Source organism: Acomys minous (genome assembly GCF_964271855.1).
Source record: "Acomys minous genome assembly, chromosome: 8".
Taxonomy (NCBI): domain Eukaryota; kingdom Metazoa; phylum Chordata; class Mammalia; order Rodentia; family Muridae; genus Acomys; species Acomys minous.
The window spans coordinates 38853722-38874877 of NC_140489.1; the positions used below are offsets into that span (position 1 = coordinate 38853722).

The following is a 21156-nucleotide window of genomic DNA, read 5'->3' on the forward strand; positions in this document are numbered from 1 at the left end:
TGGGATTTTAAAATTCTTTCTTTAAATGATAGTAAAGCATGTGATTTGTAATATTTTAAATGCTAAGGGTATCTAATGTCCTGGGTCTATTACATAGGTCAGTATTCAACAACCTGAATGGTAGAAGAGGTTTCCTAAGGGTATTTCAATTCAGTAACAAAGAAATGCTGAAAAAATAAAACCATGACAATTACAGGTGTGTACGCATAAAATTACTGTGTAATTCAAATGTTGATTTCTGCCCTCCCCATATGTTGTTTGAAGCCTTGTTCTGAGAATCTCCTGTCTCAGAATTGTGTAAACACTGCTCGACAATTGTCCCCTGATATGTCAATAAAGCAGTTTACAGCCAATCTCCAAACAGGGGGGAGAATAGGGCTGGATTTCCTGCCAGCCACGGGAGGAGGAGTTTGAGGAGGAAGTGAGAGATCCAGCCATGGGAGAGGTCCAAGGGAGAAAAGAAGGAGCTGGAGCAGGGAGGGCTACAAAATGCAAGTGGGATGTATGCTGGGAGGAAACTAGATTAGCTTAGAGGGCTAAGAATAGAGTAATAACTGCTCAGTTATTGTGTTGTGAAGCTTATTATTAAACAAATATAAAAGAGTCTCAATTACTTGTATAGACTAAAGTAAAGACTAAAGATCCTCTTTCCTTCCTGGGGTCTTGCTTAGGCTAGCCTAGAGCTTGTTATACAACTTAGGATAGCTTTCAACTCACATGTCTCCTTTCTTAACTGCTTCAAGTGCTGAAATCATACGTGTTCACAGCTATGATTGTCTTCTTGCCCTGTTTTCTAAGCTATATAGTATAGTATTTATTTACATAGAATTTGTATAGTATTAGGAATAATAAGGAATCTAGAGATGACCAAGGAGGAAGGAGAACTACAAAATTTACATGTGAGCACTATTTTATATAAGGGACTTGAGTACCAACAAAATTTATATCTGTAGAGGGTTCTGGAACGAATTCCTTGTATATAAGGGGATGACTGTATACTCTAAAACAGTGGTTTTCAACCTATGGGTAATGACTAGTTTGGGGGTCAAATAATACTTTCACAGTGGTTGCATATCAGAGATCCTGCTTATTCAATAGTTACACTGTGATTATTTTTTAATTTGTTTTTTATTTCAAGTATATAAGTACTTTATACCTGCAGGCCAGCAGATCTCATTATAGATGGTTGTGAGCCACCATGTGGTTGCTGGGAATTGAACTCAGGTTCTGAGAGAGCAGGCGGTGCTCTTACCCTCTGAGTCATCTCTCCAGCCCTACATTATGATTCTTAACAGTAGTAAAATTAGTTTTGAAGTGGCAACAAAAGTAATTTTTTGGTCTGGGGTCACCACATTGTAAGGAATTGCATAAAAGGGTCACAACTTTAGGAAGGTTGAGAAGCACTGCTCTAAAACAATTTTTTAATACCTTTAGGAAGAATTTTCTTTTTTAAACTTATATTAATGAGTATGAGTGTTTTGCCTCTATATGAGTATGTTTACCATGTGCTTGCCTAGTGCCTGCAGAGGTCAGAAGACAGTGTCTGATCCCTTGAGACTGTGTTACAGAAAATTGTGAGCCACAATTTTAACCCAGATTCTCTGCAAGAACAACAATGTTCTTAGCCAGTTCTCTAGCCCTTTAGTAACATTTTAAAATGAATATTTACCTCAGATATATCCCATTGAATTCTGTTTTATCATTCAATAAATATTTCTAATATAATAGTAATGTCTTCAAGTAAATATCTTCTTAAGATAAAATTATTTAACAATTAAAAGCATATTAGTGCTTCATGGTATAGTCCTTGAATCTAAGCAATTATGGGCTGAGGCAGGAGGACCAAGAGGTCAAGGTCAGACTGGGTCATGCAGTCAGATCCTCTTAAAACAATCGTATTATAAATCAGAGACAAATGTTTTATCTTTGCTAGCTGGCAATGCAATTTGGCAGAAAAACAGATCCTTTAAGAGGAGGGCAATGTTGATCCTACTGTTCCTTAACGCTTCTCTGATTTTTCTCAAGTGAAGCAGTAATCTGTGAATTCACTAAAAAGAGAAAGTCAGGTAGGAGCTTGTATATCTAAAAACTCACAGCTCCATTCTCCCACGCTTCTCTCACCTAGAGTCCCAATAGGTGTCCTCCCCTCTGTCCCACTTTCATGGTAAGTGAAGACTTTCATGGGACATGCCCATTGGGCTAGTGTCCAGATATAAGTAAGTATATACCATTTGTCTCTTTCTGCTTCTAGGCTAATGATCATTTCTAGGAGAATGGGGAAGTAGAAGGATCCAGAGGGTCCTAGAAACCTACAAGAAGAACATTATGACGGGCGGATCTGGGCACAGGGGTCCTGCTCAAACTATGGCACCAGCCAAGGACAATACATGCAGTAAACTTTAAACCCCTACCCAGATCAAGCCAATGACAGGACATTCTCCACAGCTGAGTAGAGAGTGGGGTCTGACTTTCACACTAACTCTGTTGCTCCATATATGACCATGTCCCCTGGATGAGGAGGCCTGGTGACACTCAGAGGAAGGATAGCAGGCTACCAAGAAGAGACTTGATACCCTATGAGCATATACAGGGGGGAGGAGGTCCCCCTCAGTCACAGTCATAGGGAGGGGAATAAGGGGAAAATGGGAGGGAGAAATGGGAGGATACAAGGGATGGGATAACAATTGAGATGCAATATAAATAAATTAATAAAATAAATTAAAAAAAAGAATCACAGACAGGAATTTCCATCAATTAGCACTGAATTTATATCTAGTTGAATGAAGGATCACATCTTTTCATCAAATTTGTTGGTAGATAAATTACAGTCTAAGGATATTTTTGCCTGAATATTTCATATTGGCACAGCAATATAACTATTAATAAAAGAAGCTCTTAGTAAGATAAAAGTTGCAAATAATTTCATTATTCATTTCATAAACTTTGTAGAAGAATCATTAAAGCAAAATGACTACCCACAACAAAACACCTAGACAGTTACTCATGAACATAAATTGTTCTAGGAAGGCCCAATATTTAACAATCCATAGCCAAACAGTGGCATAAGAAGGCAAATCACTTCACAGGAAGGACTGCTGTGCCATTTGCATACTCGAGACATCTGAAGACAGCTAAGAACAAAGAAGAGTGAGAGTTATGGGCCAGCCACACAGTTGGTGTCACGTTTCCCAATGGCCTGCTCTGGAGAAGATCCCAATAGGTTTCAACACCTCTGCTGCTATGGAAGACTGTGATAAGAGAGCTGCTCCTTCAAGAAGAGACATTTGTGCTGATTCAGGTGTGTAAATCCTTCCTCCTCCAATCCTATGCATATGGTGCTCTGAAGCTTTTCCTTGAGCAACAGTGCCTAGGGCAGTGGAGCCACTGCTGCAGCAGAAGGACAGATGCTCAAGAGCTCTATAGTTCTCTGTGTACCTATGTTGTATTCCACAACTCCCAGGGGGCCCCAAAGCATTGTCATTCCTCACTACACTACAAATGTATCTCCTGTGCCCTGGACACTGGTGCTGTCTCGAGCCTATACTCAAAAGCTGAGATCTTTCAATGTATACTAATGCTATAGAGCGTGGCTTTAAAGTCACTTCATGGCCACTGTGGCTCAGTCATTGCTACTATGAATATTCCCATGAGCCTGCCTTGGCACTAAGAAGGAACTCCTCAGCCAGGCTGTGACATCCCCTATGGGAGATGAGACCAGGATGAATCAGTAGTCATTACCATCAATCACTAACCCCAACAACTTTCCCCATTGCTGTAGACATCCACAGCTTGCTTGGGGGAACACTTTTGCAATTTTTGCTGATGCAGTCCTCAGCTGATGATATAAAAGGGTGTGTGCTGGCACAATGTTTTTTGGATTGTGTAAACGTTATCCTTGTTCGTTCAAATGCTGATTTTTCTATCCCATATTTGGTTTTAATCTGGAAATTGTAATGTGATGTTTATTTTAAGTATCTCTTGTTTAAGCTTGTGTAAACATGCATTATTTGTTGTCTGTATTGGCAATAAAAGCCAACTAGCTAATGTCGAACAATACAAAAATAGGGTGGGATGTCTTGGTCCAGTGAGTGGAAGAGAAAGAGCAGGAAAGCCAGGAAGGATCCATGTGGAGAAGACTGGGAAACAACAGGATAAATGAACCAGACCTAGAAGATGGGTAAAAAGCAAGTATAATGTGGGAAATCTGAATGGGAGGAAGCTATACTAGCTTGGACGTTTAGGATGGAGTAATTATTGTTCAGTATTGTGCTCTGGGCTATGTAAATATATCCCAGTCTCTCTGTGTGGTTATTTGGGTATATAGCTGGTAAAGGAGTAATTGATGATTATACTAAAATTATAAATCAACATTAAATATTAATAATCATGTCACATAGTGGTGCCCAATGTAGGGATTGAATCTAAGTTTATAGCCTGAGAAATCCTAGATGAAAGACAATTTCTTAGCCAAAGAGTGGTGAACCAAAGACGAACGCATTTGACCAGTGCTGCTCCTTGCTGCTGCCCACAAGGTGGGAGGGAGAGGTGGAATTGGGAAGCAAGCAGGCAGCTTTCTAGACAGAGCTAGGTCTAGAACTGCACCTGAAATGGAAAGTCCCATGATAGAGGGCACTTGGACCTTTTCTGGCTTTGTTTTGGCTGTTATTGCCATGGACTTGGTTGCAATAGTGGTGATCACAGTTTTCTATGCCCTCTCTACAAAAGTTCAGGAAGAAATCAAAGGGATGGAATACTAAGTTATAGGCAAAATAAAATAAAGTAAAATAAAATAAAATAAAATAAAATAGATGTAGGAATGGAACTCTTTCTGATAGAGAATGGGAATCTGATAACAGCTAGAGCTCAAAGCTCTTAAGCTACAAGGTGCTTGTCAGCTATTTCCGGAAAAGGTCCACCTATCTGTTTTAGCAACAAATAAATTCTAAGAAACGATAAGCAAGGTTTCAATATTACAACATGATATGGCACAAATGACCCAAAACTTAATTTTCTTGTTTTTTTCCTTGAAAGTTTTTATTTTTCCCTATAGCGGGAAATAGAGTAGATATTTTTGTTTGACATTACTATAATATGTGATTTTTTTGAAGATTTTGACTGGATTTGAGATAAAATATTTATGATCAGTGTGATGGTGGCACACATTCTTAATCCCAACACAGAAGAGGCAAAGACAGACAAATCTGAGTTAGCCTGATTTACACAATGGAGTTAGGGAAGGACCCCCTGTTGATAAGAAAAAGCTGCTTTTTGCAGCTTCTGATACAGAAGAAAAACACTCTATAATTTCCTGTTGCCATCAGAACAAATTGATGCTTCCTTAGGCTGGATGAAAATAAGTTAAAAAGTTCAGACTTGACTCAGAAGGAAAAAAAAAAAACCATGTTCACTTTCATATGCAGATTCTAGCTCCTAATTTTTTATTGTATATTTATATGTAAGTATGAGTTGTAGAAGACAGGAAAGTAGGAAAAGGCCTGTGAGAGAGGAAAAAGTATTTTGAAGGGTTAAGGATAGTAGAACATACAGGTAATGTTAAAGTGAATTGGAGAATACTAGGGATGGAAAAGTTAAAGTGGGGATGGGGGCATGGAGACAGGGGCGTGGAGACAGGGGCGTGGAGACAGGGGCGTGGAGACAGGGGCGTGGAGACAGGGGCGTGGAGACAGGGGCGTGGAGACAGGGGCGTGGAGATGGGAGAGAGGAGCAGGTGTGGGGAGGGTCAACCATAACTAAGAATGTATGATAATGCTATAAAGAGATCTGGCATTGTGTAAACTAACAGCAGCACAGCAACAACAACAACAACAAAAAAAAACCAATACAATTTAATTTAAACAGAAGTATCATCTGTGTGTGCTTACTGCCCGCAAAAGCCATAGGTAATTAAATAAAAATCGCAGTGCTAGGGTTGGACTACCACCTTAGTGAGTTGTTTATCAAGAAGTCCTTGAGGCCAGAAAAACAACATAGGTTATTGCTACTGCTCTTAATTACTCTCTAGAACTTGATGGTAAGATCCTATTGATGAAGACACCACAAGATTTGATTTTAGGACACGATGAATTCAGGTTACAATTGAGCTTTGTCTCTGCTTACTATTTTTCAAAGTTCCTGAAGATGCTATACAGGTAACTTGGGAGAGAAAAGTGATCAACAGTCTTATTCAGTTTGCAACCTTCACACTACTGTTAATGTGGAAGGCAAAATATACCCACTTGTGCTATAGTGGCGTGATGGTTAGGGAGGCAACCAAAGTTTCTGATCAGATATGTGGCTTGCTCCATAGAAGCAAGAATTCATGAGTACTGTAGACCTGGTTAAAAGCCTGTGTCTTAGGGGAGAAAAGACTACTGTTATTTTACAAAGTGGATATGTTGTGTCTATCAGATTGTCTTCTAAATATTTATGTTTATCCAAAGATTAGAGCTGTTGTCAATTTTAACCAGAAAGGCTTCCTTTTGTAGTAAAGACTCTGAGCTGGTCGTGTGGCCAGAATAAGCTACTGTTGAATGCTTAGGTCTAAGTGGAACTCCTTCAAAGAACAAAAAAATTTTTTGAAATACATATTATGAAGATTATAAAAGCTGGAAAAATGTATAGAGTACAGTAGAACACTGTCTTCTGGACATGATATGGCCGTTGTGTTGTACTCATGAACCCACAGCAGATATGATTATTTATACAAGACATGCAGAGATTGGCTGTATCAACACTCTATGAGGATTGAGGGCTTACAAAGCTCTATATTCCTCTGAACATCTATGGGCAATTAATGGTTTCTGGGGAGGAAGAGTCATTTTCTTTAGTGGTGTAGCCCCTGTAAGTTGCCTATACTCCTGTGAATAACCCCTCATCCATGATCAGTGAAAATGCAAGGGACAAGGGAGAGTAATGGGGGTAAATATAACTAAGTTATATATACATATAAAGATGTCATAATGAAATATATTATTATTGATAATTAATATGATAATAAAACATAATAAAACTAGAATCCAGATAGAAAACACCATGAACACCTGGGCATGGGGGCACATGCGTTTAATCCCAGCACTCGGGAGGCAGAGGCAGGAGGCTTACTCTGAGTTCGTGGCCAGCCTAGGGTACACAGAGAAACTCTGTCTCAAAACAACAAAACCAAAACCAAAAATAAACAAACAAAAAAGAAAACACCATGAACATGATTTCTATATACAAACTATTTGGACTAGAAATGATTGAAATTCTTAGAGATACAAAGCATTAGGTGGCTTCCAGGGGCTGATGACAGGGAGAACAATGAAGAGAAAAACCATAAAGAATATTAGTAATCGTTCTGGGTGATGAAAACATTTTTAAATTAGAAAGCAATGACTACTGAGTAATATTGTAAGTTTACAAATTATTGCTGAATTACTTCAAAAAATTTTATATTATATAAAACTTATATTAAAACCAAAAGATCAGCTTTTACCGATCCTTTAGGGTCAGCTGTTACTAACGAGGGTGTGATATCACATATCTGTAATCACAGCACTTGGCAGGCTGAGGCATGAGGATCACAGATTCCAGGCCAGCCTGGATTACTTAGTGAGTGCAGTCTTGTCTCAAATAAATGAAGGGGGAAAAAAAGATCAAAGGAAAGGACAGGGCTGCCTGGCTGTATGCAAACTTGAGCAGCTAAATGAGGTTCATTTGAAACATTTTTTAAAGACTTGATTCTTGCAATAGAATATGACATTTCATTTTTGACCTCAAAAAATCTGTGTGTGTGTGTGTGTGTGTGTGTGTGTGTGTGTGTGTGTGAGAGAGAGAGAGAGAGAGAGAGAGAGAGAGAGAGAGAGAGAGAGAGAGAGAGACAGACAGACAGACAGACAGACAGACAGAGAGAGACAGACAGAGAGAGACAGAGACAGAGACAGAGACAGAGAATGAGAGAGACTGAGATCCTGTTAATTCCAGACCTGCATTGACAGCTGCTTATCTTCATAGAGTTGGTTCGGTTTTTGTTACCATAGGCCTTCACAGATGCTCATGGTTAGTGATATTAAAGACAGTACCAAAACAAGCTTATATACCAAAAAAACCCAAACCCAAACCAAACTTACACTACTCCCCCAAATTTCCACAAACAAAACTAAAATAACCCAATAGCCAAAACTTAAACACACTCTTTATTCTTGGAGATTCCTCTATGACTTTCCAGAGTTAGCACAAGCTCCTTGCTCAATCTGACTTCTGCTTCGGCTTTTACATTTTGCTAACATGAAAATCTTATTCTACAGAGCAGAATGGCGTAACTAACAGCAGAAGGACAGATAGACAGGCAGTCACAGGGGAGGGAATAGGGTGAAAGTGGGAGGGAGGAATGGGAGGAGAGAAGGCATGGGATAACTATTGAGATATAATATGAATGAATTAATAAATAAAAAATGGTGGAAAAATTAAATTAAAAAAAAAAGACATGAAGGAAGAAAGAAAAGAAAGAAAGCCTACTTCTATATGAACATTTATCTTGTGTCCACAATTACTAAGCCATAATATTATGATCTCAAGTCTTTCTCAAGCTTGGTTCTACGAACCAAGATTTTCCACTCAGGTTTCTTTTTAGATTGCTGTTCTCCAAATAAACTTTGCCCTAGATTATTCTTCAACCTAGCTCTGGGTCCCCATCTTCTATGGCAGGATCTCACAAGGCCCAGGATGGTCTCAAACTTGAGATTCTCCTGCTTTGGCTTCATGAAAGCTGGTGTGTTACAGACAGATGTTGCCACGTACTATTTTATTTCTTGTTCTTATTTTGTCTGATATGTGAAAGAAAGGCAACATGAGAAAGCTCTAGAAATCTTCCCACACTAAAGGAACTGCAATTTGATGGCCCAGCCATCAGATTGGCTGATGGATTATGTACATAAGTAACACTAAGATCAACTATTTCTAGAAATATTGCTGGAAAGATAAGAGTCCTAGTTCTTAAAAATACATATGCCGTAACTGAAATCTGTGTATCCTGGGATTCAAACTGCAAAGTTTTACCAAGAATAATAGAGAATTATAATTGTCCACATATGAAACTTTTAGATATGAACAAATTTCCTTGAGAGATATACCTGAGGAAAAAATGAAATTCCCAAAACCTAATGTATTGGAAGTTTTCTTTTTCAATTGCTATGAAGAAATACCTCAAATAAATTTGCATTACTGGGCAATCTTCTGCTGCTGTTTACTGAGACAAACAGTACCTCTATTCCTTATGAGCCCTTGATCAGGACTGAAGGCTTTGTGCTTCCCAATGATTCTACTCTAATACCGCATTTGGGTAGCCTTTGTTGTGGGTTAAAGATGGGATAACTCTAACAGTGAGCCTTACAGTTATCTGGGTTTTTTGGTCCTCTCTTTTTAACTTTCGTGTGCTTGTATGCCACAAGTCTGGTGAATACATATGGGTGTGCAGTGTTGTGTGTACAGGCACACACATGTGATCCTGTAAGAGGACTTTAGGTATCTTTTCCTATTGTTCCCTGAATTAGTTTTTAAGACAGGGTCTATTCACGGAACTAGAAGCCCCCTGTTTTGTCTAATCTAGGCTAGCTAATAACAAGCTATCACCTTGGATCCACCTGTCTCTCCCTCCCCCAAAATCAGTGGCTCTGGCCAGGTTTTTTTTTTTTTTAAGTGGGTGCGGAGCACTCCAGCTCAGATCCTTATAAATGCACTGCCTCAAACATTTCCACTGTACTGAAGGGGTACAAAGTTTCTGCATCACCATCATAAAATGTCTAAAAGAAGCAACTTGAATGAAGAAAGTTTTATGCTGGCTCATAGTTTAAGAAACTATATTCCATCATAGTAGAAAAGGCATGGTGGCTTTGGAGCCATCCACAGCAATGGGAACTTGCAGCACTGGTTGATATATCATGGTGGATCAGGAAACACAGTTAAGGGCTAGAAGCAGGCTTAGGTATAGCCCTTATGTCATCTGGGAAAATTGAGACAATGACATTAGATTGGGTTGTAGGTAAGTCTATAGGGCATTTTCTTGATTAATGATTTATAGAGGGAGGTATACAAGAAGTCACCCTGACTAAATAAAACTCAGAGATGTCACATAATCCCAACAAATGGTCAATGGTTTATACACAAATGTTAGGTTGTTTATGCATGGAGAAAGATGTAAAATGAATAGAGGTAGTATTTAATATTGAGAGAATAAGTAACCATTAATAACTTCTATAGAACTACAGTTTTGTACTGTGTGGTAAATAAGAAAAATAGGGAGATAAGAACAGTCTAAATAAAAAAGGGAATATTGTAGTTAAGTTGAGAGAAACAGGCTACCACAATGGCTTGGTTGGTAAAGATACTTATTGTTAAGACTGATGACCTGAGTTTGATCCTTGAGACTGACATATAAAACAAGAGAACTGAGTCTCATGAGTAGTCTTCTAACATCCACACTAGTGCCATGGGCATTTATGTTTATACACAGACATGGACACACACACACACACACACACACACACACACACACACACACACACACACACCTACCTCATAATGAAAAGATAAGTCTAGATAAATAACAGAATGCTGAGCTTTGGTTGAGAGCATGGGTACCAACAGGAGTTATTAGCATGGTATTAAGAGGAAAGAACATAAATTTACAGCACTATAAAGTTATGATATTGGTTGGTTTCCATATGGACCTAAAAGGCCACAAGGGCCATCTATATGACCATTTTACCCAAAGAAAATAATAAAGAATATTTGGGCTACCATGATGCCTATCCAAACTGATTATAAACCATTAATACAGTAAGATAATCACTGAAATGTAACACTAAAGTCTGTGGTAGATGGGACAAAAAGTTCAGAGAATTTGTCCTAAAAAATAACTATTTTTTAGTTTCTAATCACAGTAATTATTCCCAGTGACCTATAATTTCAGAACTAAAAATACACAGAAATTATGCACTTTTCATCATAAAATGCAATTTCAAAGTTAATTTATCTATTTTACTTTATGTTAGTGAGCATTCAATTATCATGCCTGACCAATAAGTTTTTTAAACTTAGGCATTAATGTTTATAAGACTTTTTCTTAATTTTAATTTTATTAATTTTTTCAGATAACAACTCAATTGTTATCCCATCACTTGTATCTTCCCGTTCTCACCCTATTCCTCTCTCCTAGGTCTAAAGCCGAGGGGGATCTCCTCCCCCACTATATGGTCATAGGCTATCAAGTCTCATCTTGGTAGCCTGCTTATTCTTTCTTTGAGTGCCATCAGGCCTCCCCATCAAGGGGAGGTGGTCAAATACGGAGCACCGGAGTTCATGTCTGAGTCAGTCCCTGCTCTCCACATAACTGTGGAGAATGTCCTGTCTATTGGGTAGATCAGAGTAGGGGTTCAATGTTTACTACTTATATTGTCCTTGGTTAGTGCAATAGTTTGAGCAGACCCTCCCTGGGCCCTGATCCACCCATCATGATGTTCTTCTGTAGGTTTCTAGGACCCTCTGGATCCTTCTATTTCCCCATCTCCTCTATTCTCAGAACCTGGAAATAGCCTAAATGTCCCTCAGTTGAAGAATGTTTATAAGACTTTATATTGCATTACTTCAAAAATTCTCCCAGAGTCACATACTATAGAAGGTTGTTAACATATGAAAGCTACACATGCTGTTTAAATTTATTAACTCATTCTTCATTGCTGTAGATTGAACCTAGGGCCTTATCTACACTAGAGAAGCATTCTAACACTGGGCTAAAACCCAGCACTGCATTTATTTATTTATTTTTATAATAGTCTCTAAAGACCACAATCAAACATATAGTCAAGGGCTTTGAGAAAAGTCAACAGAGTCATAACACGGAAATAGTAAATGTTTAATATTCACTTATTTGAAGTTCTCAAATATGCTCCTATAGAATTATAAGTTTCAAATTCTAAACCCTAGGTTGATTTTTAACTTTCACTGGTTTTACTTCTTTCACCAGTATTATGATTACTGGTGAACAATTACAGCTTTGTTTATGCGGGGTGGTGTATGTGTGTGGTGGTGTGTACATCCATTTGTGTGCGAAGAAGCCAGTGATAGTTGTGTCTTGCTTTTAACACTCTACCTTATTTCCTTGAGACAGGTTCTCTCCTTGAACCTAGGAACTTGCACTCAGTCCCCACCCCTCTTTTGGCTAGCCTGGTTTAGTGCTTGGCCAAGATTAGACAATCCTCTAGGCTCCATGCTCCATGATGCTTGGCTATAGCTGCCCACATGACTATGATTCACACCTGCCCACCCCCCGCCCTTTGACATGGTTGTTGGGTATCTGAACTTAGACCTTTGGGATTACACAGCAAGTCCTCTAGCCCACTGAGCTGTCTCTTCAGCCTTCCAAGTATGCTTTAATTATTAAATACTACTCATGTTCTACTGGAGTATAAACCATCTCATTCACTAACATTCCCATTAGCATGGGTATTTAGTAGACCCATTTCACTCTGGTCTACCTGTACATCTACTGAAAACCATTAAGAAGAAGACTGGGCGATGTCCTTAAGTTATTAAGAGACAGAAAAATAATACAACAACTAAGCATCTACTCAGCATTTTTCTCTGGAGGATCCCAAAGCTTTAATGGGAACTCTTTGAATATAATATAACTTCACTTTAAAGATAGTACTATAATAAACTATATTCATAGTTTTTTTCTGTCCTCCCTCCCTTCCTTTCTTTCTTTTTGAGACAGAGTTTCTCTGTGTTGCCTTGGCTGTCCTGGAACTCACTCTGTAGATCAGGCTGTCCTGGAACTCTCACAGAGATCCACCTGATTCTGCCTTCTGCACGCTGTTATTAAAGGCATGTATCACCCACTGTGTGGCCTCATAGTTTCATTTTTATAAAACAAGAAAGTGAATACACAAAGTTCAGTGACTTTCAGGTTAATATTTGTAGTGATTAAACCAAAGAAAGCATTAAGGATTTTTCAATCCTGGACAAGGGAACAATCTTCTATAATATTTTACCTATGAAGGTAAAAATCTTTTGGAAGTCATATTTACAAAATTATTGTTTATTACCTGATCCACCATCTCCAACCCCTTTTTGAGACATGGACTTATGATGTAGCACTGACTGGCCAAAAACAGATCTTCCTGCCTTATCCTGAAGTGCTGGGACAATAAACATGCATGCTCAGCTTGCTGCTTTGTGTCTCTGTCTCTCTCCACCTTATCTTCTGCTTTATGGATTTATATCAGAGTTATTTTAATGTGATCTGCTTTTAAGTTATTTTTGGCAATGAGACTTTATGTATATTTTTTCAAGTCAGGATTTCTCTGTGTAGCCTTAGCTTTCCTAGACTCACTTTGTAGAAGCAGGTTGGTCTTTAACTCACAGAGTTGCTTCTGCCTCCCAGAGTGCTAGAATGAGACTATTAAAAGAGCAAGCTCCTCACCTTAGTGTCACAGAGGAGCTCACGTTGACCCTAATTTGAATGTATCAATTTCCATTCAGCTTGCAAAAAAATTTGATTCAGAAAAATATTTATTTATATTGATATTAAGAAACTTTTTAGGTAGTGGATTTTATAAAGTATATATTCTTGATAAAAACTTTCATCATTGTTCACATTATTATTATTATTATTATTATTATTATTATTATTATTATTATTATTATTATTATTATTATATCAAGATGCCATTCTTTAGCTCTATATTCGGTTGAGCCACAACTTATATAGTCTGGAAGCCTACCTGAAAGGATGACTACTTACTGGCTCTTAGAATGTTCTCCTTGCTGCTGCACCTGGACTGGACCTGCAGAAAGAGCACAAACTCAGTAATTTGGAGCTTATAACACAGACTGCCAGATAAGTATGCTTAATGGGCAAGCTCCTGAGGTCTAGGAGAAAAGGTTTTATTTATCTTGGCTATCACAACATGTTAGTAAAAGTCTATTACATTTTCCAGATATATCTAATTCATTTTTACTTAAAAAAGATTGAGTTCCAGAAAATATTTCAGGTACAATATTATAAATTGGACAAAGGTAATACCCAAACCAATTTATGTGTATCTGAGATCAGTCCAGGTGGCCCTCTATATTTGTGGGTTTCATATCTGTAGATTCAACACACTGTGGATCAGAAAAGAAGAGGAAAAAAATAAAAGGAGGAGGAGAAGGAGAAGACCAATAATACAAAACACCAGCACTATCACCTGTAGTTGTACTGCACATGTGATCTTTATTTCCTTGTCATTATTCCTTATGGAATACAATATATCAATTATTTACATAGCATTCATATTGCATTAAGTTCTAAAATAGAAATGAGGGTTGCAGATGTGGATCAATGGTAGAACACTTGCCTACTAAGCTGGATACAATACAAAGAAAAGTATGTGAGTAGATGTACTTAGGCTGTTAAGTAATGTATATCATTTTATTACATGAAATTAAAATATTTGGGATTTTGGTATTTAAGGCGGTATTGAAATCACTTGGTAAGGATATTGAAGAATGACTATATATGGAAAACTTAATACTGCATATTCAGTTATGAATATTAATCCCCAATCTTAAGGTATTTAGTATGTCTTTCCTAGAATAATAATGAAATCCAAGTAAAACTAAAACTATTCTATTATAGTGATTTTTATGTATATGTTAATAAAGGTAATATAAAAGTTCTTATCTGTAACATTTACCTTCGAAGGTAATAACTTTGGTAATTACTGATTATAATAACTTCTTAAAATCCTGGCTATGAAAAAAATGTTTCTATTGAAAATGAGTTAAATTTAAATAACTAGTTTTATGTGTGTATGTAATTTGTAATCTAGGGGTCCTTTATGCTCTGATTGAAAAATTTAGATTAAAGTGGAACATTTCTTTGAAGTTTATCAAATGGCTATAATTCAATGGCCATGCTGAATGGTACTGTTTTAGGTTTTAGATATAGCTTTACTTAAGTCCACACCTCTTCCTCCCACTCCACAGCAGCTTGCCCCAAGTGGAAATATAGACAACAAAGAACTTTCTATAGCTTAACACAGTCTAATAATATATGAAACAGTTTATGAAAGGAATGTTGTAACTTAGGGTAGGTTATGGCTGTCCTTCCCTGAAACAAAAACAAACTGTTAATGTTTAAAGAAACAATAATAAAAATGCCATGAACAGATAAGAGAAAACAAACATAAAAAACCAAATCAAAGAAATCTAAACATACATGCACACACGCATACGTGCGCACACGAGCACACACACACGCATGCACACGCGCGCGCACACACACACACACACACACACACATACACACACACGCCTGCACGCACTCACATACAAGGTGAAACAAACAATTATAAATGTTAGCTATTCTCTTTTGGCCCAGCTAGTTTATATAGTTTTAGGTATAGTACAATGGCCGTGATTCAGAAAAAAAATTCTTATATTCTTTTACTTATAAGTCTTACTGAAGAATCATTCTGGACCAAATGAGAAAGAAATTAGTGACTTAAAGAAAGTAAAACATGGAGGGAAAAACAATAATAAAAGAAAAAGAAGAGAGAGACTGAAGAAGTAAATCTGTAAGTTAAAAAAAGAAACCATGGGCTTACAGAAGGGGACAGCATATAAATGAAAAATGTTCTACTGTTTCTTATTGAAAATTCTTATCAAGAAGGTAAGTGTAACTAATGAACTTTCTGCAAAATAAATGAGCAATTTGCATACCATGAAATGAAAACAAGTGTAACTCTATCTCTACAGTCTTGACGGGGAAAAGAAACACACACCAACAGACAAATTAATAAGGAGAGGAACTACATTTGAAAAAGTGACTCAAAGAACACAAGAGAATGCTAAAAGCAATGGAAGAAAATCTGGAGAAAGAAGAAAAAGAAAGAAGAAAATGTTGAAAGACAAAAACAGCTCAAAGAAGTCAAATGGAAGTCAAGAAAGTCTTCAACAAGATGTGAAACAAGATGTGAAGGAGCCAAACCCATCGCGCAAAGCCATGTTTGCGAGTGGAAAGCAGCTCCTTTGGTCAGTAATAGTTACTCTTAAGTCGTAGCCTCTACTCCTCCAGAGTTCATCTTTAAGCCCTTCCAATCTAGAGTGGAGCTAGTGTGTGGATAGAAACAAGAAATTTACAGTGAACAGTGCAGTTCAGATGAGTAGTTCAAATCGTCTCATAAAATGTCCCAACAAATTTACACAATGTCTATTATATACATTTGGTAATGTATGTAATGGGAATGTTAGTAAAGAACTCCCTGGTATTTTCTAACCAAACCAAAGCAAACAAACAAACCAACAAACCCCTTCTGCTTCTCTAAGTAGCTTATAAGTTAACAAACCCCTCCCCACAATTGTTTACATCATAGACAAAGAAACCCACATTGCTTTTTTTATAACTCAGTTTGGAACCACATATTTCAAACAGCTCTAGGGGAGAGATCTGGAGAATTAAAACAATTCAGGTCTCTGAAACAGGAGTCTTTATCAAGGTTTGCAAATTGCCAAAAGTAGTATAACTAATGTTTCTCATTTATGTTACATTGGCTGTTGAACCAGATTTGAGAGCAATTGCTTTTAAAACCAGTGATTATGACTTTCTTTACTTAGTGATTTTAAATGTGTATATCTTTTTTAAAAAGCTTAGAAAAGTAATTTTTAAACTTTACTGTTAATGTATGCACTGAATGTCCCTGCTACATTTCATATTTATACTATTTACTTATTTATAAAATCTCAGTACAAAGGTTTTAAATAGCATTATATAACAGAATTTACTTTTAAATATAATATATTTATATATTATAAATATAAATATAGTTTTAAATAAATAAGTTAAAAGTATCAGATTTACTTCATTTTATTTTAGTTGTTTTTAAGAGTGAGAAAAAAAGGGAATGTGAAAAATTAAATACTTTGAGATTACGGGATTACATTAAATTCCTAAGGTAAGAAAATGAAAGGCATACTTTTAGAATCCCCATCGCTTTATTCTGTTCTGCCATTTTATATTACTGCAATTAACTCCTAACTAATTTCATCACATAGACAAATGCTTTTCCTTCCCACGGGAATCAGAACTAAGACAATGTTAGAACAGTGTGCTCTGTTGAAGTAAATGGAGGACATAAAAAAGAAACGAGACAACTGAGGATCCAGGTATTCACTTACTAATCAAGATTACTTGAGACACCAAATAATTTATTTAGACACATGATTACATAGAAAGACTTTTTGCTTAAGATCACATAGCTTATTAAGAAATCTTAAGATATGACCAAAACAAAAGAAGGACAACATATAATAAATGGTAAGGAACAAAAGTAAAAGTGCCTTTCAAAAAGCTGAGGAAAATTTAACAAGCAGCCAGAATCTTTAGAGACAGTTAGATAAGTTACTTACCTTATGCCTAGGTCATAACAAGAATAGCACAGTGTTTAAAGTCAGCTCTTCATTATAGGAAGTATAATTGAAAGCCATAGGTTATAGTAACGTGAATTGCTACACATAAAAATGAAGATTCTTCCAGCCTAACATGAAAAGCTAACTCTTTTGGGAGAAAACTTTAACTTACGTTTAATATAACAGGAACAACAAAAGGTGTAAAGGTCAAAACATATAAATAACATACAAATCTCACGGAAAGAAGGGAGAAAGAGAAAGCTCAATCACTCAGAACACAAAAGTTAGGAATGATTATAATTTGTGACACATAAGGGAAGGCACATCACTCTAGTGGTGAAAGATGCATGCATAACGTATAACCATTCATTTATGTCCCCAGGCCCCAGCCCACTCACACATACAAAAAAAGCCTTCTAACAATACAGGGAAAGAATGTAGTGCCAAGCTGTTATGAAGAAAGCAGGACACACAGAAGCACAGCAGTGGTCATGTGATTTGAGGTGTTCTTCCCTTAAACCATCCCATCACCATGCTCATTTTAAAGAAGCCAGGAAAAGGTTCCCTTTCAATGCTGCAATAGCTACGAGCCCCCAGCTTGAAGCTAGAGTGAGGAATTTTGATCACCGTTCCCTGTGATGTCAGGGGCTCTCCAATGGAAGCCAGATGTGTATAGCTAGTTAGTATAAATAAATGCAAATAACAAACATCTCTTTGCTTCTGCATTTCACAGAAAAGAGGACTGAAACAAATCAAACCAAGCTCATGCTAAGGATAGGTTCATAACAGTATTAGGATGCATATATTAAAATAAGGATCATATTTGATTGTAGGTCAACACTAATCCAATCTCACAAAACAACTTCCAATTTGATGCTCACTAGGCTCATTCATGTGCTGTCTCTTAGAAATGCTAGAAAACATGGCCTACATGGAAAAACTTCTGGGCAGTTGGGCAGGTGGGGTCAAAATGAAGAAGAAAATAAATCATTTTCTCTGATGAACATCAAGAAAATCATTTAAAATTTTAGCATGACTAATAATTGGTCGTTAATCACACTTTAAATTCAAAACTAAGATTCTGTATATTTGCTTAATTATAAAATCAGAGAAGTTATCTGGTTTGGAAAGATAAATTCAATTTTTATACTGTTTAAAATCAAAAGAGCTTTTTTATTTAGAAATTAAATTTCCTATGAATTTCTCAATAAGTTATACTTAAAATATGGGCAGCTCTTGTCAGTAGTGAGGTCACATCAATTCATCAGAACAAACCCCCTCTGTTTTTCTATTATTAATGGCATTGCTTAACTTCATTTGGTTGTAACATTCTTTTCCATTTTATTCTTAACAGGTCAGACTAGCTTGACTTTTTCCTGCAACATGACTTAAGCATTTTAGGTGCTGGGTTCTTCCATAACCTTATTTTTCTTATAAAGGTTTTTGTGGAGTGCAAAGAAAATGAAGAATGTATTACTAATTTGAAGCTGTAAAGGGGGAAATGACTATCAATAGTTGTTATAATAATGGATTCACTGACAGTTATGACATAGTCTATGATTATGCACCCCCTTTTTAAATTACGGTTTCCTCACTAGCTCAGAATGGAAGCAAGTTCTTACTTTTGACCCACGCACTGCAAAAGGGGGAAAACCAGACAAAACAAGGAAGACCTCCAACAAACAATATTGTCTCAAGATTTTCAGTGGGGACTGGCCAGAACTTTCCAGAAGTGCTACTGCCATATAACCATAGGTAAGAATGGACGCCATATATTTAGGCCTGGAACAATGTGAACCAGTTCTAGGAAATGTTTTGTACTTTGACCTTTGAAACACCAGATAAGCTTCTGGTCCAAACTCTCTCCTTCCTTTTAGAGTCAACTTAGATTATTATCCCAGCTATGAAAAACATTTCCTAAATTCTTTAATCACAAATATTATTTTCCTTTAAATTCTTAATATTCTGAGATATAATTTATCTACCAGTAATTACCAAATTCAGTAATTTAAAATATACAGATTGATGATTTTTTAATAAATTTACATGACTGTATTGTCATCACCAAAATCTAGGCAGCTTTTCCTAAACTCTTGAAGTACCTCTGAATCTTTATCATAGGATTTAACATAGTTCCTCATTTCAAATTGTTGATAGTATAGTCAAACGGACTAAACTCATGGAGGGACAGGATCATGACTAATTTTTAAAAAATATTTTCTATAATGTTAAATACAATGTTTTATATACAAAGGAAAAACTTGCAAAATCTGAATGTTTAGTTCTTAGTAATTATCAGCAGACAAGAATTTAATTTTGTTAGCATAAGTTCAATTGTAATTTAATATCTATAGTAGATAAAACTATTTAACCAGCTTATAAGGCACTTTTACTCATTTGGCCAGATAGAATTAATAGCTACAATATGAAAAACAAGTAGTTTCTGTGTGCCCTGAAGAATAGTCTCAAGAACTAAGAAATTTCATTATTACTGAAGTTAGTCAAATAATGACATGTATATGCAGTGAAATAAAAGTTCTCTAAACTGGGAGTTTCATTCAGATAAAAGTAGATTTCTTATTTTCTAAGAGAGCAGGATGTTCTACTATCTCAAATGGTCAGGTCACTAAAAGAGTAGAAATGACAGTTCTGGCATGTTTTAGTCCTTTTATTTCTTTATTTTATTTTTTATTTATTTACTTTTTAAATTTTTAATTTGTTCATTGTACATCCCAATTGTAGCCCCTCCCTCCTTTAGGTCTCTTCCTGGTTCCAACCTCCCTCCCTCATCTGACCTCAGCCTATCAAGTCTCATCTGGAATGCGTGTATCTTCTTCCTCTGTGGCCTGGCAAGGTCACCCTGCCAGGGAAAAGTGATCAGTGAGTGGGCATCGGACTCCATGTCAGAGGCAGCTCCTATCCCCAGTTTATGGGACCCACAAGAAACCTGTGCTACATCTAAGCTCTTAAACTTTAATTATCCAAGTCACGAGTAATCTCTCTTTGAAAGTATGAACTTCTTTGAGGAGCATTACTAAAACTATAAGAGGAAAAGGAAAAGGGTCCCATTTGTAAAGTGACTTAGATTGTGTCCTCTTTAGCTTACCCAGAAACAAAAGGTAAGTATTGTTTTAAGTATCACTGAGCTAACAATTTTTATAACATTGGAGTTCTAAGCCCTGTGTCCTTCTCAGTTCTTACATAAACGTGAAATTTTCTTCTCCAATGTTCTATCCGCTTATTACTTTATTGGAATAAACCAGGACATACGAGAATTTGGATTAATTGAGCCTAATGATTATTTGTTCTTAATTAGATTTATGGGACTATAACATATATTCAACTGAAGAGCACAGAGAGTTTTGGTTGACTTAAAACACAGGAGGCATCAGAATAAAGAGGAACATTATTTGAAGTTTAGTTGTTTCCTTTTCCTAGCTCTTTGACCTTGGGCATGACATTTAGCATTTTGAACTTTTAATTTCCTCATACATAAAGTGAAGGAAATTAACTAGAGTAATGTATGTAAACCTAAAAAGAGAAATAAAAGAGCACCACAGATTGATTACTGTCCTGACATAGATTTGTAGTTTATAGGTTGTATGAATATAGTTAGAATCTGAAGCATAAGAATAAAAAAATTTTCAAAAGATCATGCCATGACCCAAGTGACAACAGACAATAGTTTATTTTTAATTAAAGCTTTACAAAATGGTTGAATGAAACTCT

The 21156-nt window shown here is 36.5% G+C and overlaps 1 protein-coding gene across 18 annotated transcripts in view; it reads right to left on the reverse strand.

Annotated features, from left to right (window-relative positions):
• Positions 1-21156, reverse strand: part of GPHN (gephyrin) — a 391499-nt gene that overhangs the window by 112926 nt on the left and 257417 nt on the right. For 10 of the 18 annotated variants that reach the window (XM_084792850.1, XM_084792848.1, XM_084792847.1 and 7 more), the window contains one exon: positions 13781-13823. In XM_084792850.1, the coding sequence (XP_084648976.1) occupies positions 13781-13823 (43 nt within the window). Of the gene's footprint in view, positions 1-13780; positions 13824-16068; positions 16132-21156 lie in introns of all 18 variants that reach the window. The other 8 variants (XM_084792845.1, XM_084792842.1, XM_084792851.1 and 5 more) reach the window with 1 other exon arrangement.